The sequence below is a fragment of the Zonotrichia albicollis genome, chromosome 3 (genome assembly GCF_047830755.1).
Source record: "Zonotrichia albicollis isolate bZonAlb1 chromosome 3, bZonAlb1.hap1, whole genome shotgun sequence".
NCBI lineage: Eukaryota > Metazoa > Chordata > Aves > Passeriformes > Passerellidae > Zonotrichia > Zonotrichia albicollis.
Genome location: NC_133821.1, coordinates 31882782 through 31901122, shown reverse-complemented (window position 1 = coordinate 31901122; position 18341 = coordinate 31882782). Strand labels below are relative to the sequence as shown.

General features: G+C 37.4%; 1 protein-coding gene across 8 annotated transcripts in view; it reads right to left on the bottom strand.

Annotated features, from left to right (window-relative positions):
• The window catches only part of USH2A (usherin), a 382808-nt gene that overhangs the window by 211105 nt on the left and 153362 nt on the right, over positions 1-18341 (bottom strand). For all 8 annotated transcript variants that reach the window (XM_074537084.1, XM_074537083.1, XM_074537085.1 and 5 more), the window contains 5 exons: positions 17219-17422; positions 17016-17096; positions 14458-14643; positions 2633-2746; positions 137-298 (listed from right to left, as the gene is read on the bottom strand). In XM_074537084.1, the coding sequence (XP_074393185.1) occupies positions 137-298; positions 2633-2746; positions 14458-14643; positions 17016-17096; positions 17219-17422 (747 nt within the window). The remainder of the gene's footprint in view (positions 1-136; positions 299-2632; positions 2747-14457; positions 14644-17015; positions 17097-17218; positions 17423-18341) is intronic.

Here is an 18341-nt window from a genome sequence, read left to right as displayed (position 1 = left end):
GAGTAAGATGCTTTAAAATATTAAACAGTCAATTTCAGATTTATTTTTCTTTCCTCTGAAATAAGGTATGAATCATATAATTGTTCATTGCAACCATGAGATACCCATCTGACATGCTACCTAGCAAAGAACTCACCTTTTACAACATACTTAGTTCCATTTCCAGAGTAAATTGGTGTCCCATTCATATATAAAGTATATTCTGTAATAATACCATTTGGTGCTCTGGGTGGACTCCAACTCATCAGCAGGAAGGTGGGAAAAGATATTGCTGTGGGTGGTTGCACATCTTCAGGGGCTGGTGAAAAAAATGCATAAAGTTATACTATATTGTCTTTCCACAAATAATAAAGAATTTCAATAAGAAGCTATTACCAGAATGATTTTTGGTAAAACTGAAATTTCAAAGATTTTATATCTGCAACACATCAGAATTTTGAGAAGTCTCCTATATTATGTGAATATTTCTAGCCAAACAGAAACCTCTCTGGAAGACAGCAATATACTCTTTGCTTTAAGGAGAATAATTATACTTCTATAAATTTATCTTTCCAACTTGGTAACACTGATCAAGGTGAGAGGTACAGGATTTAGTGCAGTCCTTTTTTTAATACAAATTATTTTCTCGTCTTTCAGGGTTTTTATTCCTAACTATGAAGTGTTAGGAATCATTCTAACCACCAATGCAGATGATGTGTTCTTAGGAACCACACCTTGTTTCAAACTTTTTGTATTTCAATACACTTAGTAATGTTTGTTTAATGTAGATTTTATGTATATAATATACTGGAATTGGCAATGGATAATAATTTAAGAGTCAAGTTCTTTCAGTGTTCAAATGAGTTATACAGTAGAAGCCCAAGGAATCCCAGTGAATATCGCAAGCGGAGCAGAGCTGAGGCCTTTTCTGGGAGAAATATCTTGTAATTTACAAGCTCTGTGCTAGCAATTTAAAACAATAACTAGCAGTGCCTGGCAATGTGAAAACAATATAAAGTAATGAATGTTTCAATAGGGAAACAGGGATAGCTGGAGGGTGTGATATGGTGTCTGTCTTTTGTATCACCAATTTATTGTTACTAAGAGCATGCAACAAGAGAGTCCAAAAATAGAAATTCCACACATTGACTTTTTGTTCAATTCTTCTGAGGGATAAAACACATGTTCCCCATGGCTTTATTCAATCTCTGGAGAAAAAAAAAAAAAAAAACTACTTTTGCCTAAACCATTCCATTATGACAGGTAAGGATTTTTTGCTTTATTCACTAAGCTGAGAAAAAGGATATAAACGATTTATTTTTAATTGCTATGTCACAGCAGAAAGAAATACACAAATAATGAAATAATGTACTTCATGTTTATATCACAGGGTCCATTAAGTATTTGGGTGTCAGAGGCTGCACCCTTTCATGGACAATGCCACCAGACAATCTCAGTTTATCTTGAGCATCCGAGAGGCAATAAATGGATTTTGGTTTGATTGGTGCTGCTGGCAGTTACTGACATGGTCACACCAAAACTCTGTTCTAGCAATGTTAGACTGCAGTCTTCAGCACTGCCCTCATCACAACAACATCTCACATAACAACCTGCCTTGGCAGCAGTTAAACACTTCAGCATCCTTTTCATTATTATGGCTATAATTCACATGACTTCATGCCAAAATTTTACTTTCTTTATTGGTACTGTATTACAACCTAGTTTACATGAGAAGATAAAACAAAGAACTGTGAGAGGGAGGGAATTTTGAAAACTACTTTGCATCATGGAAGATTAACTACTGTCCAATAAATACATGTCAAAGTCTTCATTATTCTACTAGTGTAGATTTGGAGTAACTGATTATTTTAACTGGATTAATATGGCTTTAGGATGACAGAACCAGGAGATGTGAACTTTATGTTTAATTGAGAAGAAAGTTAGATATGTCACTGATATTTTTGGGGCATTTGTTCTAGTAATTGATGTGCAATACATATCAGCTTAGACTCTTAAGTCAGAACTGAAAGCATTTTTTCTTTCTTTATGCCCTAGCTCTTAATGTAGGCATAGGATGCCTTAATTTACACTCACAACCTTTGAGCACAACAACATGTAAAAGTGTTTAGGAAAAAAAAGGGAAAATCTGAACAGCAATTAATAAATAACTCAATTGGCATTTGGAAGTTTCATCACACTGAAATAATTGTTGCCTATTGCTGGTGTTTAGTGCTTAAAAGAAACCATGGAAATCAACCATTTGATTCTCAATTTCATACTGTGCCATACAATCAATTCTTTTTAGTCAGACTGTCTCTAGATTTACTTCTGAGCCATAGTAAAATGAGGAAGCTTTCATTAATCTTTCAGATGCTTCATATTAATGACAAGGCTCTTGCATGAACAATGTAACAGCAATTAAAAAGCCCATTAATCTGCATTACAGCTATTAAAGATGCATGTCATTAAAGGGTATGGAGTTTGATTCATTTTCGCACCCCCCAAAAAATGGAGCAATTATGGTCTGGCAATGCACTTTGTCATCAAATTAGGTTGGGGTTTTCCAGCAAATGGCTTTGCAGCGTTTAGCTCTTCTCCTGTTTTATTATTCATGACTGAAATGTGGAAGTCAAGACCTTTGAAATTACTTTACCTTCTTGTGGAGTGGAGATGTTCAATGCATGCAAGCTCTCAGTACAGCCAGCCAAAGTGCAAGCAGTTAGGGTTACAGCATAGTTTGTGAAGGGATGCAAGCCCCTCAATACACCTGCAATACAAGCAAACAAGGCGTTATGCATGTACAGAGTACAGACTGACTGCATGCAGACACATGCAGAGGGAAAATAAACTTTTGTATTATGGGCTCCCACTGTTACAGGTGGAAAAGAAAAATCATTTAAGGTTTCATTGCTACTATCCATGACTTAAATTTTGCAAAATAACTTAAGAGCAAATTATATTTTATTCTATTTTCAGTACTAAATATGCACCTGTTTCTTTAGTCATGCTCACTACAGATACTACTTCAAAACAGAGGTGTATATTTTAATGTGACAATGAAGGAGTTTTTCCTTAATCCATGTCTCAAAATTTTTGCAGTTATTAATCTTATTTTTCCAAGGAATTTTCATTGTCTCCCAGAACAAGTTTTTTTTAATGAGTCCTCTCCAACCATGTCCCTATTGATCCATAAATTGAAATATATTTTTTATGAAACATCCCACTTGTCTTCCATTCAGTAGCAGCATACAGACCATACATTTGCTATGCTAACAACAGTAACATAATTCAGGTGCCACAGCACCCACGGGTTGACAAAAATAAAAGATCTGGGGCCTTATTCTATTTCAGGTCCTGCTTATGCTAGTGAAGAGAAGTTACTAAATTCTCATATATCAATCAGCTCCATGTTATAACAAATAATAACCACTACTTACCACTTCAGAAAGTTTTGCAACATTTTGCACAATCATATGCAGAAGAATTACAAAGGAAAAAATTTAGTTTAGTCTTTTTAAGAAACATCAGCAGTTCCCACTTCAAAGTAAGTCCAACAACAAAGCAATATAAAATCTAAATACAGACGTAATTAAAAGAAGGCCAATTCATGCCAAATTTTATTTCAAACCATGTTCTCACCTCGACTGTCACAGCTCTAGTAAAATCAATGTGGTGTTTCATTAAAAAAATAAAATTTATAGTAAACTGTATTATTTCAAAACTGCTCAACACTGGGATTATGCAAATCAGTTTAAAAAACAACAGCACGTCAAAGAACTGCAATTTCTGGCCAATTGTTCTACAGTAGGAGAAGTCTGAAAATCCCCTCAGCATTACATGTACACAAACAGGTAAACAAAATTAGTCCTTATTTTTGCTCTTCACTGGGTTACTACACTAACAGAATGCAACATAACTGCGTTTCATTTAAAACATATTTTTTCCCCTCATAAGGCCTTTATAATCACAAAAAGGCCATGGAGAATTTTATGTTGGAAGTTAACAGCTACAGCACAAATTATTATTTTCTGAGTAGAACCATCAGTCTGTACCAGTTTATATTGTGTTTAGTAAAAGGTGTGTTCACATGGAAAATACGAGATTAGCTTTCACTGAATTAGTAACATTTATGCTTTTTCTCGCAATCAATCAAAAATTTCAAAGGCTGGAATAGCAATGATCTTTCTATCTGAATTCTCTGGGGTGCACTTCTACTCCTACAAATGGAGAGATATTCAGAAGTAATCACTTTTACATCAGAGTATTGTTAAAACAAAACCAGTTGACCAGCATCGGCTTGCACTGATTATAGTTTTGATTTTGCAAATCCCCAGTGAACAGTGGAGAGCTGTACTGACATCCAATCTAAGTGTGACAGGAGAGAAAAATGCTGTGTTGGTCACCACCACAGAAATGTTCCTGTAATCTTCCTGTGATGGACAGAGGACATTTTTAAGAGCCATTAAAAAGATAGAAAATAGGAAATAATGTTTTCATAGAATGGTCTGAGTTGAAAGGGACCATAAAGATCATCTGGTTCCAGCCCCCTGCCATGGGCAGGGACACTTCCCACTAGACCAGGTTGCTCAGAGTCCCATTCAGCCTGACCTTGAACACTTCCAGGGATGGAACATCCACAACTTCTCTGGGCAACCTGTGCCACTGCCTCACCATGCCCACAGTAACAAATTTCTTCCCAATATCTAATCTAAATCTAAACTCTTTCAGATTAAAGACACTACCCCTTGTCGTTTCACTACATTCCCTTGCAAGAAGTTCCTTTTCAGCTTTCTTGTATGGCCCCCTTTCGGCATTATTATGCCTGTAAAGTATTGGAAGATACACGAAATTTGGCATCATAGAAATTCTATTAGTCAAACACCATCTTTTTTACACAAGATGGTATTTCCACTTATTTCCATATCATAGAGGGTTAAACCCAGGAAACTATAAAATGTGCTTTGGGATTACCTCCACAAATAAATACAAGTAGGAACCCAATCACAAGTAAATACAAGTAGGAACCAAATCCTCTAACTGTGACATTTGCAAGTTCCTGGCCAAGAGGAGCATGGCATCACATACACACCATCTCTCTATTCACTCTGCAGCGCTTTAGGAAGCAACTTAGTTTGATTTGTACATTTAGCACTTGTAGCATTTGTTTCTTATGAAGCAGGTAATTAATGCTCCTTGCATTTCCTCATGGAAGACATCCTGTAGGGTTACCAATGGCTTCAAGCACTGAGAGCTGCAGAATATCAAAAAGATGCCAGGATGTGTACAAGGTTTGGACTGGAACATTTGGTTTACTTTTGACAAAGTAGGGAGGTTTTATATGAAGCACCTGTAGCACAACAGACTTCCCATTGCATAGGTAGGTTTGTGAAAGGCTGAGAGAATTTGCATGAAAAAAAGGCAAACAAATACAACCTTTTGTTTGGTTTTTGTTTAAACAATTTATTCAGCAAAGGCAGCAACTTAAAAAATTTTTTTTCGTTTCCTAATTAATGTTTTTCCTTCACATGTACTCTTGCACTATTTTTTTTCAACAAAGAAACAGATGTGCATAGGTAGGCAATAGAAAGTGCACAGATTTTATTTACATACTTCAGCAAACTACTTTTTCTCAGCTGCCATCCTATCTGTCTGGCCAGCATCCACTGTAATCTGTTCTCCTTCATTATGTTAATCTGTGGGCGGAAAGATTTCTGTCATCTTCAAATCGCTTGTACAGCAATGGTAAACACCTTGGCCTGTCTGTAATTGGACAGGTGTCTGCATTGGTGTCACCCAGCTTTTAATTCAATTAAAGAACTGGCTGCTCTGCTCTCATTACCCACTCATTTCCCCTGCACTTTCAGTCAGTGAAATTTACACTCAGCACCTGACTACACTGAAATACAAAGTCAGCAGTCCCACAGAAAAGATCATCACTACACGTGAATTAATTTAAAGAACAGCAAAATAAATTTTGAAGTAAAAATAGCCTATGATCCAATGAAGTTAGCTGACAGCTTTAAAAAAACTTTCCCTAACTCCTCAATTATCACACTCTCAGACTGACATCTCTTGTCTATACACAATAATTGCTGATCTGGTAAGAGTCCATCAGGCTTTCCAAGATGGGGTGCTAACAAAGCAAAATTTGGCCACACCTGCATGCGTTCTATTAATGCTAACAGGAGAGAGGTGGATAAATTGTCACTTTGATCAGGAGATAGGATTAGGGACATCATCAATATTTAAGAAGAGGCTCAGTCTCACACATTTGGGATATGGGTTCCATGCATTCAGTCTGCCACTACAGAGCAGCTGAATCCACCGAAACTCAAAATTTACATCATAGACTACATTCGAAGCCTTAAAATCCACATGGGGAACTGGAGATGCTAAATCATTTTAACACACCACTCCTATCTGCCCAAAGAACCTTTGGAAATAAATTAAAGTTCTAACACAGACATTTTGACACAGTGACCCCATGAAACTGAATAATGTCATTTGTTAAATATGAATGTAAAGTTAACAGTCTAAAAGAGTGATCTGGAATCACACCTAGAACATTAAGCCCACTTTATATGCAAAACTAGTATTTAATTGTCTATACTTTTATTTAAATGGTCTTTAATTATTTGCAATATCAAAAGTCAAGGTTTAGAGTTGTGCAAGAGAGAAAATGCTAGGTTCATTCTAGCAGTGAAGGGATAACAACATGAATATGGGGAATAGCAAAGGGGTCAACAACGAATTTATGGTAAAATGGGTGTGGCAGGCTAGTCAAAGGTAGTTGTGTATTTAGGTCCACTCCATTCAATATTCTAATGCATATAGTATATGAGAATATTACATATGCAGCTTTTTTCCCTACACTTCTCCATAAGGCAAATATTTCTTTTGTTCACTACCTCTCAAAGGGAGTCCTCATACATTTAAATAATACAGCCACATTCCACAGAACTGTGGCACATTTTAAGTGGAAAACTAGTACTTCTCATAAAAAAAAAAGGTTTACTACTACAGTATGAAGGCTAATATTCTGTTCATAAAACCTGAGTGTGTTACTTTGCCAAAGGGACTTTTCTTTGCCATATTTTTTTCATTCTTTCCTCCCTAACATTCTATTTCATGAGGACCTATTACCTGTTTTGAAATACACCTACTGCAACTGGAACAACACTTGACCTTTAGATTTACTTTAATTCTAGAAAAGCTTTAAAAACAAAAATTACCAAATCTCTCCTCTCCAAACCCAGATTATTTAGCTAACTTGAATGCCTGAGGTCAAACAGCATCTGTGCAACAAAGTCACTTGTGTGTCGAGATGCATCATTGCCACAGTACACTTAATCACAGTCCACTGATCAGAAAAGGAAGTCCTCAACTGACTTTGTTTTTGACAGATTGTAGCAAAAACTGTTTCAGTACATGTGTCTTCCACATATGCAATTCTGAACCCAAAGCCTGTGCACATCAATCTGTCACATACATCTGCATTTTTAAAGCATCTTCTAACTAAGGATAGTATGAGTCATAAAATGAAGAACAGGAGGGCACCTATTCCAACTCTTTGGCTTATAAGAACAAACAGAAGTTTCACTTTAATTATTGCATTTAGGGAGCTTGAAAGATCCCTTTTTTCCCAACAGAAATACTTCATAACAAACCATGTACAAGTTCCACTGTCTTTGAAGATGCAACTCAGTTTGCAGTGGTTCAAGGAAGCCTGTTACATTCCCCATAGCACGAGGAACTCTCCAGCTGCTTCAGTTTGCAGAAAACCTTAACTGAACAGTGCAATTTTGCACCAAGAGTTAATTAACCACAGAGAGTACTGGCTTTGTAATATCTATCCCTGTTTAACCCTTGATCATTCCAAATAACTTAATCATTGCTTATTTTCTCCAGTATGACTCTCTTTAAAAGTGTGTAGAGAAACAAAGAAATACTGTTTACTTTTTTTGCAGATTTTTTAATCTGTCTATAAAAACAGAACAATTCTTTCTAGCCTGAAAAACATTAAGAAAATAACTTCTTTTTATTACTAAAAATATGGGTATGTATCTAAGAGTTGATGTAATTTGGTAAAGTGCTCAGATTTATTTGATCACACAATTTACATTTTGTAAGAATAAATTTATATAACAGCATTGGACTGTAAAAAAGATTCATTTAGGTCTAAAGTCAATCAAGTTTGAATCTTAACACTGTAGAATATTAATATAGTTTGTTTTAAAATTCATATATTGAAAAATATGACACTAGTCTACTAAAGCCAGCTAAATGGAAGGAGAAGGGAACCTACATTCTGCCACTCTGACTTAGAGTCACTAGGAGCTCAAGCACCACTTGACAATTCACAGAAACCTAATGGACACAGACACATCTGTCAGCTACCCCTTCTTGCAGCAGCTGCTCCAGCCACACATTCTGATCTACATATGAAGTTTTACTACTTTAAAAATTTGTCTCAGCTTGGAGCAGGGATTTGGGAGTTCTTCTAATGCTCTGGCCCTACATACATTTATCTTAGTTGGTTTACAATAATCCCTTTCTATAAATTTTAAAAATCTCATTAACTGTAGTATAAGAATGCTTTCAGCGTAAAATATTTGTGCAAACCAAGAGCTTTCAGGTCATTTCACGTGCAAGACAGTATTGCCCAAGCAATTCACCAACAGCTTCACACAGCAAACTCTCCATTGGTGGTAAACTGCTCATTTCATCCCACACAGATGAAATAAGCCTGAGAGAAACAACATTTTCTAATATCTATCTCAGACAGATACCCCCGAATCCCATCAGAGGGAGCAGTCAGGGTGCAGAGGCCAGTCCCAAAGCCACAGGCTGCTTAGGGAGGGGACTGACAGAGCTCTCCCTGAGAGGGACAATCTCAGCTGACAGCATTTGCCAGGGCATGGGCATTTGCCAGGCTGGCAGCGAGCTTCCCCCAGCGCTATGGCCCCACTGTCCAGCCCTGGCTGAGCTGTCACTGGCAGGTGGCCCTGTCTCCTCTTCTGAGACACTCTCCAGCTTCAGAGCTTTCAAAACCACAGCACAGCCCAGAGACTTTGATTAACCATATTAAATCATTAAATTAACTTTTCCTGAGATATTCATCTGCTGATATAAAAGACTAAAACGTGAAAAGTAATTACAAACACGTGTCACAGAAGGAGGGAATGGCAGCTGCCAGCCACAATTTTCTCATTACCACGTGTGCAGCCACAACATCAGCCCTTGGCTATTGCAGCAATGACAGAGGTGGGATGAACTGCAAAATCATACAAACTTGAAAGACAAATCTTTAAGAGGAATAAATACCAATTGTGTGTGAATTTTTTGCAGCTCATTTTATTTAATTATTATTTCTAGGTATCATTAGAGCCCACAGTTTAGAGGCTGGTCAATCCCCTGAATTCTACAGTGTGAGAAATCTGATTTATAAAATGGGGATTTTGCACGTGCTTGACAAGAGAAGCGTTGGAGGATTGTGATCAGTGGCACAAAACATAGAGGCAAGACAGCTGGGGTGTATCCCAGGGTTTTGGCATACTGTTCAACACCTTTATCAATTACCTGGATGATGGGGTAAGTTTGCACCCTCAGCAATTCAGGATGATACAAAAAGGGCCACTAAGATGGTAAAAAGACTGGAGCACATCTCTTCTAAGAGGGAGTGAGAGACCTGGGACTGATCATCTCAAGAAAGACAAGGCTCACAGTGATCTATGCAAATGTATAAATACCTTATAGAAGGGAACAAAGCAGCAGCCAGACTATTCTAAGTAGTGCCCAGCAACAGGACAGGAGTCAATGGACACAAACTGAAGTACACGAATCACAGTATCAGAGAATATCCTGAGTTGGAAGGGACCCACAAGGATCATAGGTCGCCACAATGATCTTAGAGGTCTTTTCCAGCCTAAATGATTCTGTGATCACTGAGTCCAGTTTCTGCCTCTGCACAGGAGAACCCCAAGAATAACACTACGTGTCTGAGAGTTCAAACGCTTCTTCAGCTCTGGCAGGTTTGGTGTTGTGACCACTTCCCTGAGAAGAAAATTAAATTCCAACTGGACACAGGAAATCACTTTTTACTGTGAGGGTGACCAAACCTGGAACAGACTTCTCCTACTATCTACAGAGATATTTAAAACTCAGCTGGATGTGGTTCTGGAAAACCTGCTCCAGTCAACCTTGCTTGAGCTGGGCAATGGTCTAGATAATCCTTCTAACCCACATGACCCTGTGATATTATGGATTCCAAAGGAAAGTAGAAGCAAAAGCTGATCACAGACCACATGGAAACAGTGTGTTCTAAAGTTTCTTTCATTTGTTTAAATATTGATTCTAACTTATATTCCAAATTTTGGTGTCAGCATGTGGGATGCACTGGAATGCAAAAAAAAGCAATCCAGCCTTTAGGAAAAAAACTCTTACATGTGGTGACTCTGTACCTCCTTTATTACTTTGCATCAATGTTATTACATGCGTCTCTGAAGGTAAGATGGGCAAGCATGGTGCTTTTCAAGAACTTACACTCTATACTCTCATCCTAGAATACAGATACTGAACACTATGTTGAAATATATCACCTTATCCAATAAACTCCTGGTTCAACAGTCAGAACCTCATTTAAAGGATTTAAATCTGATGAATATTCCTTTCTTGGATGAAAATGAAAAAACAGTTTGACATTTTGGAAGATTACAAGGGTCAGATTTTGAAGGATTTTGCATTCTGAGGAATCAGAAATAGGCCTCTGAGACTGTGGGATTATGGTCATTTAAAGACCTATTTTACTTTTAATATTTAGCTCAGCTTTTCTTCTTCTTGACAAGGGTACAAGAGGTTCTTCTGAATGTGACACACACAGCACAGCCTTCTGAGAAATGGGTAATGCTCTTAACTTTTTGTTACTGTGCTCCAGTTATGACTCAGGACCCTACTGTAATTGTTCAAAAGAATTTACAGTGTAAGTATAAACCAAAACACAACAGATGGGCCTAAAAAGCTGCAAGGAAAAAAATAAGAAAGAGGGTCGTCAGTGCCCTCAGATACATTTCAAGCAGTAGATAAGCAGTGGTTAGGCTTGACAGGGAATGAAAATTTCAAGGAGGGCATGAAAAAATACCATAGATTCTTCATCAATGATCCCACAGAGAGCTGTGGCGCCTTTCTGCTGTTGCATTAGTAAGCCTGGCTGTTTACTGCAGAAAATACTGCAGCAATTTCTCATGGAATGCAACAAAAGAACTTCTAAAGAAATGTCCCTGAAACTAGGGAGAGAACAAGCAAAAATTTTCATTCAGAGCAAACTGAAAAGTAAGCAAAGACAGCACCTTCTGTGGGGCTCTATGTTTATGTTAACTTTTGATGAACCAGGAAAGATAATTCATCAGGGAAAGATGCAGCGTCTCCTGCAAGTCTCATATTTGTGGGTAACTAGTTCTCAATATCCACTGACTTGCTCACCTGTGTAGTCTTCACTGAAATCAACTGACTGAAGTAAAATGACTTTGGATTGGTGATTTAATTTACATCGGTCTCAGCTCTGACCTCACCATGAGGACATGAATTATATACTTCATACAATGTCAAAACTGGAAAATACATAACTAAACTATTGGGCAGGAGTTATAAATAACAAGAGGAAGCACATCTTACACACACAAAACTGAACTGGAACAATTATTCTCACAGCAGTTACAGAAACAGAAGGAATAAATGTATTGAAAAATAAAGACAATTCTAACACAGACCATTAAACGGGATGGTCCAGATGCAGTTTTCAGCTGAAGAACTCCACAACCAATCAGCTGAATTTGTATTTACAGAAAGACTCATTCTATGCTCAGCACATTTCTTACACTTTCTTCCTGAGCATCTAGAGAATCACAGAATATTCTGAGTTGGAAGAGACCCCCAAGACTCATGGAGTCCAACTCTTAGGTGAATGGCCTGAACAGAGATTGATCCCACAGCACTGGTGTTATTAGCACCATGCCCCAACCAACTGAGCTCATCTAAGGGTCATATTCTGACACATAGATCAATATTTGAATACAGACATTCTTATCTTCTTTGGGTCATATGAGCAGTCAGTGCTTATATGCTGTGGTGTTTGGTGCTGTGGCAAACAAAGCCAACAGGATGCTGGATTGCATCTACAAGGACATCTCCAGCAGAGAAAAAGAAGTTATTATTCCCCTCTACTCAGTGCTTGTCAGGTCACACCCGGAACACCGTGTTCAGTTTTGATCCCCACTGTGTGAAAAAGATGTGAACAGGCTGGAGAGAGTCCAGAGAAGGGAGACAAAGAAGATCAAAGGATTGGGTAGCCTGTCAAATAAGGAAAGACTGAGAAAATTGGGTTTGTCCAGCCTTTAGAAAAGAAGGATCAGTAGAGATCTTATCACCTTGTTCCAGTATTAAAAGGGTGGCTACAAGGAAGATGGAGTCCCCCTTTTTACAAGGAGTCATATGGGAAAGACATGGGGTAATGGGCACAAGTAACTCCTGGGGAGAATCCAACTGGACACAAGAGAAAAAATTTCACTATGAGCACAATCAGCCACTGGAATAACATTCCCAGGAAGTGGTGGATTCCCCAGCTCTGGACACTTGAAGATTCAGCTGGAAAGACTTCTGGGCATCTTGTCTAGACTGTGCTTTTGCCAAGAAAGATTGGATCAGATGATCCTTGAGCTCCCTTTCAACATGGTAGTCGACAATTCCATAATTTTATTTTGCATTATTTGACATCTCTGTACAAATTCCTGACAGGCGGCTGTAGTGAGGTGGGGGAATGGTCTCTTCTTCTGTGCTTACAGTGAGAGAAGAGGAAATGGCCTCAAACTGAGAAAAGGGAGATTCAGATTAGATATTAGAAACAAGTTTCATTGTTTGGGTGGACAGGCATTGGAATGGGCTGCCCAAGGAGGTAGTGGAATCACCATCCCCAGAGATGTTCAAGAGATGTCTGGATCTGGTGACAGGTGATGTGGTTTAGTGGTTACTGTGGTGGTGTTGGGGTCATGATGGGCCTTGATGATATTACAGGTCTCTTTCAACCTTGATGATTCTATGATTCTATCCGCTGTAGTAGGCTAAAGAACCAGGATCCATTTACTGTCTTCATTTAATGTGAAGGTATGTTGCTTCTACTACCTCCTGTAAGCTGCAGGCAGATAACCTCTTATCTGTCCAGCCTTGTGCAGACATTTTCATAACCCTGACAGACAATGATGGCATAATGCCAAACTAATTAAACAACATTTTGGTTCTGGCCATCAGCTATGAGCAAGTTACCTAATCCATATGTCTCAGTCTTTAATTTCTACCAGTATAATCTATAATGTCTTGTAGCATAGATAAAGAATGTTGAAATCAACAAGGTCATTAAAGAAAACACAGTAGGGATAGAAAGCCCATGCAGTTCTGGTAAGGTCACTACTCACAAATAGTTAAGATATTTCAAACCGAAGAAAATAAAATATGTGCAAATTTTCCCTTGAAAATGCATACATAGGTTATGGCAGAGTAACAAGACAAACCATATACACTTATGTAAAAACTCTTACCTGACTTCAGGAAATAACACACTGCCTGAGGATTAAAACACTTTCCAAGACTGTTGCACTGCCAAACCTGAGCCAAACCAAAGCACTAACTTAGAGCACTGCGTCATTACCACTTTTTGAATTGTAATGAATTACAGAACTGATGTTAGAGATCATAAATATGAATCTATTGGTCTGTACTATTGCCCCATTGAGTCATCACATAACATAACCCAGATTCTTGTCTGTAACGTGCTTCCTTCCCAAGGAACGTTGTAGCAGCCAGAAAAGGTGGTTTGTTCACAGAGAACAGAAAGCCAGATCCATGCTATCCTGGCAGGAAGAAGTGTCCCAAAATTTTCTCTACAACATTCTCACCCTATAAACACAAAGCCACGAATTTCTTAATTCCATAATAACCTACCTTCACATCCCAGTGTCATCAAACATTGCTTCTGATTAACACAAATGTATGCTAGCTCCCACTGAAATCAGTTAGGTTTATATGATCAGGTTTAGGCAGCTATATCAAGTGCTTTCATACATGAGGTCAAACAGTATCATATGGGACCCACAGAATAATTTAGGTGAACTGGATGGAACAATAGGAAAGGGGTTTTAAAAAATCACATATATTAAGCAAATATAAGCAAACAAAAAAAGCATTTTTTCCCCAGATCATAAATGGTTTGGGAATTGCTTTTTAGTATTTGTGCTGTATCCTAATTTCTATTGTTCTTTGAAATCAGTAAATCGCTACAGGGATGCTGACACAAATAATTACCTTTCCAAACGTTATCTATGCCGTGTATACACAAAACCAGACAAGTAGTATTTTATAGATCAACAAAAGGAGGGATAAGCATCCTGTGTTATTAGATATGCCTAAAAAATGGTACTTAACAACATTTACCTGTGAGCATACCAGCATCAGCAAGCTCAGTACTGGTGATGGGTACAGTGGGACCATCCGCTTCATATGCTTTCAAAATGTACTTCTCAATTACACCTATGACCCCAGCTGGTTTGTCCCAGGTGACCTCAATGCTGTAACCATTTATACTGTGAGCTCTTGAGGGAGTTGGCACATTTTGTGGAACTGTAGAAGGATAAAATAGAAAATAGAGAAAATGGCACTTCTAAGGAGACTATTGCCCCTATTCTTCACTTTTAATGGCTGCAGTAAATCAGACTCGGCCATTAGCATAAATACAATTTATTAGAGTTGTAACTTTTCAGCATTGATTTAATATGACTGCACATCTTGAGCTATTCAGTTTAAGCTATATTTCAAAACCATCAAAACTCCATCTACATAACATTCCTTCTTGTCTTGTTGCAATTTTCCAAAAACATTTCATGTATCAAGCATATTTAAGCATCACTCACAAAGAGAGGAGGTGGATTGTATGTAGCTAACAAGCACAGGCATTATAATAATACAACTGAATGAAACAAGGCAGTACTGCAACAGAGAAGAGTTTGATATTTATCAGTTGGGTATCTAAGCCACAGAATACCACAACCATGAAATGTTTCTAAAAATCTCCATTCTATTTTACAGAAGCCCTTCAAAAAATTAAAGCGCTTTCATTTATTTTCCACACAATATCATGCACTTTTCTTGGGGCAAAGTAGAGATTTTTAAGGCCTTTTTGAAAAATCCTTTGCTTCTAATCATTCCATATTACAAAAGAAAAAACAAAACAAAATAAAAGGGAACATTTAAATGTTTTAAAGAACTGAAAAACCAAGATCATATATACATAGAGTTGCTAATAAAAAGAAATCATTTCATTTCTTATAACCTTTAACTATTTCTTGGATATTATTATGCCAAGTAAAGGTCTGGTCAGTAACAGCTTCATCACAGATGACTGCACAAGGGATACAGAGGAAAGACCCAAGGAACACTATGGCAGGATGATGGATGATGAGTTTGCTGTAGATGCATGTGGACTCCCTCACCCTGCTGATGATCACTCGCTTTTCTTACCATCAAATAGCCTATTTTTTGTAATTTTACTGTTTAATTTCACTAAATATGAATGCAGCCTTTTTTTTTTTAATAAGAAGAGTACCAGCAACAAAGCACAACAATACCTGGAAGTTCTGATTCTTCTGTAAAGAATGTGATACTCTGAGAAAGTGCCTATTACTACAGCAATATATTGATTTCATTAGTTATGAAGTGTATCACAGGGCGAGGTAAGGTACTGTACAGCAGATGGTCTTCTCATAAGGGATATAACAAAACCAACTCAAAAATAATTAAATAGCGCAATTATTGTCCAACCCCAGGGAACACGGACTGCTCAGTGCTGTGGTCAGCTTGCAAACATAAATTTGTGGCAAACCTTACAGTTGTCAGATGGTTGACATGAAAATATGCACATATTTTGTCCCTTCTGGGTGGCACACAAAGTATAGGTTGCATTAGAATGTATCTGCAAGTCCAATATTTATGTAGGTATCACATAATTTTTTAAGGTGATACATTGGATGACATATCAAAAGAATGCTTTGCACTGATGGAATGCAATTGGGCTTCAATTTCAAGAAGAGGGAAAGTTAGTTAAGTAAAATACACAGAACTGTAAATCTTCAAAATCTTACTGGCTTGATAAAAGTTTGCAAAAGCACTGACCAGAAAAGTTTTTAAAATTTTCTTCATAAGATGTATAAAAAATTTGATCTTAATGCATCATCTTCCTACCCTGAAACCTTTTCCACAAGCCATGTGCTTCTGTTCTAGTAAATATTGCCACATTTTCACACACAATCTATGGACTACTCATTAAAAGAATCCTCATTCAGCAGCACTGAGTAGCACACCCATGTGCGGGTCATTTAAAAAAAAACTTGCACAGGACCACCTTCTCCCCAGCAGACACATGGCCTCTTATTATCCACAGCTTGCGCCTGCTCTCCCAGTATCACCTTCCTCTACACCTGATTTTGTAGCACTAAATTATACGTAGAAAAATATAAATTTATTTACTCCAGCCCACTCATATAATGTGACATTAGATGTGCATGTATGAACACAAATAAATGGTTGCTCTTACTCAGTTAATGCAGTTCAATCCTTTAGTGTCCTTAATTAAATAATCTAATAAATATTTGGAAAATACCTTGAGTTATGAGAAAAAAATATTTGCCTGAACACTTTACAATTGATGACTGTAATCTGGTACCTGTTCAAAGCATTAAGCAGTTTTACCCTCTCAGAAACACTATGCAAGGTTCACTAATCAAAACAATTTTGGTTGGACTATCTCCACAGAATCATAGAGCGAGTCAGATTGGAAGGGACCACAGTGGGTCATCTGGTCCAACCTCCCCACTCAAGCAGGGTCATCCTAGAGCACAGGGCATGGGACTGTGCTCAGGCAGCTCTTGAACAATTTCAACCTGACATTAAATATCTTATGAAAAATAAGAAAGAGGAAACCTTGAAATTTTATTTACCTGATTCTCTTGTTCGAGCGTGGGTCCACGCACTAGACACTGATCCTCCTTCATTTAAGGCAACCACCCTATAGAGGTATTCTTCACAGGACATCGAGAAGGACAGAGGAGGTAAAAGATTAAAAAAAATACTGAACACAGTAATACATTAGTAAAGAATGGAATGAAAATTATGCATTTTATGTAAGGAACCAATGCGCTACCTGTAAATGGTTGTAGAGCACTCTCATAAACACTCTGCTCTTTTCCTCGGTACACAAGGATGGAGTCATTTCCCCTGCAGTTAACAGCACTGTCAGTTGATAGGCATCCGTCCAGATTGACTCTGACAGCACTGCTGGACACAGATGCCAAGTTAACGACAGCACCTCGTGTAAATTTAACATCCTTCATGCAACCACCGAAACCTAGCAAACAGTAAGGAATTAGTACCACATAAAGAGCTTCAGTCATTAAGAAACACTTCTGTTCCTTTCAATTCTATATTTCCAACATTAAAGACTGTAATGTGAATATGTTGACTTCCAACATAACATTCTGTCTCCACTTTCAAGACACTAAGCTGGTAAATTCCTGCCTTACTGATCAACACTTTACTGTTAGCAATTCCATCCCATAAGGAAATATCTTTCCATTTTCTCTTTCACCACTTGTCACTTTGCAATTATTACCACAAAAGTCATTCTCTGACTTTTAAAATCAGCTTTCTGCTGCTTCCTACTACTTTGTTAAATATACACACTCTCTCAAACAGAAAAGAATATCTAGATTAAAATTACAATTAAGTTCAGGAGATCAGATGGAGGGATATCAGTTTTGTCTAACAGGGACATAACTCATATGCTGTTTATAAACATACTCCAGAAACATAACCCCAAACTATTTGTTTATGCTAAAAAATTTAGGAAGCTTAATTATATATTTATTTTATATATCCATATATTTCTCTGCATGTGTGACATTCCTATCGAATTTTCAAATACGTTAAATCAGTTACTGGCACTTACAACACAACTAAAAAATTCAGGATGCCGTTGTTAAAACCTTTATATTTACTAAAAATTAATAAATTGATATATAAAATGGGGGTCTCAAATCTGAGTAGTGATTGGTTTTTAACACAAAACCTGAGTAAACAGTAACCAAAGTGAAGACTTCAATTCATTTAAGAATTAACTCTGTGAATTAAAAATCCACCTCTCACAGATCAGGGCTTTTCTTTAGCTTTGTGAAAGCTAAAGTATTTATATCTTATTTACATCTAATGTACTTTTATTGTCTTTACCATTGAAAGATGACAGTTCAGAGTAGTATTTGTACTTAGCC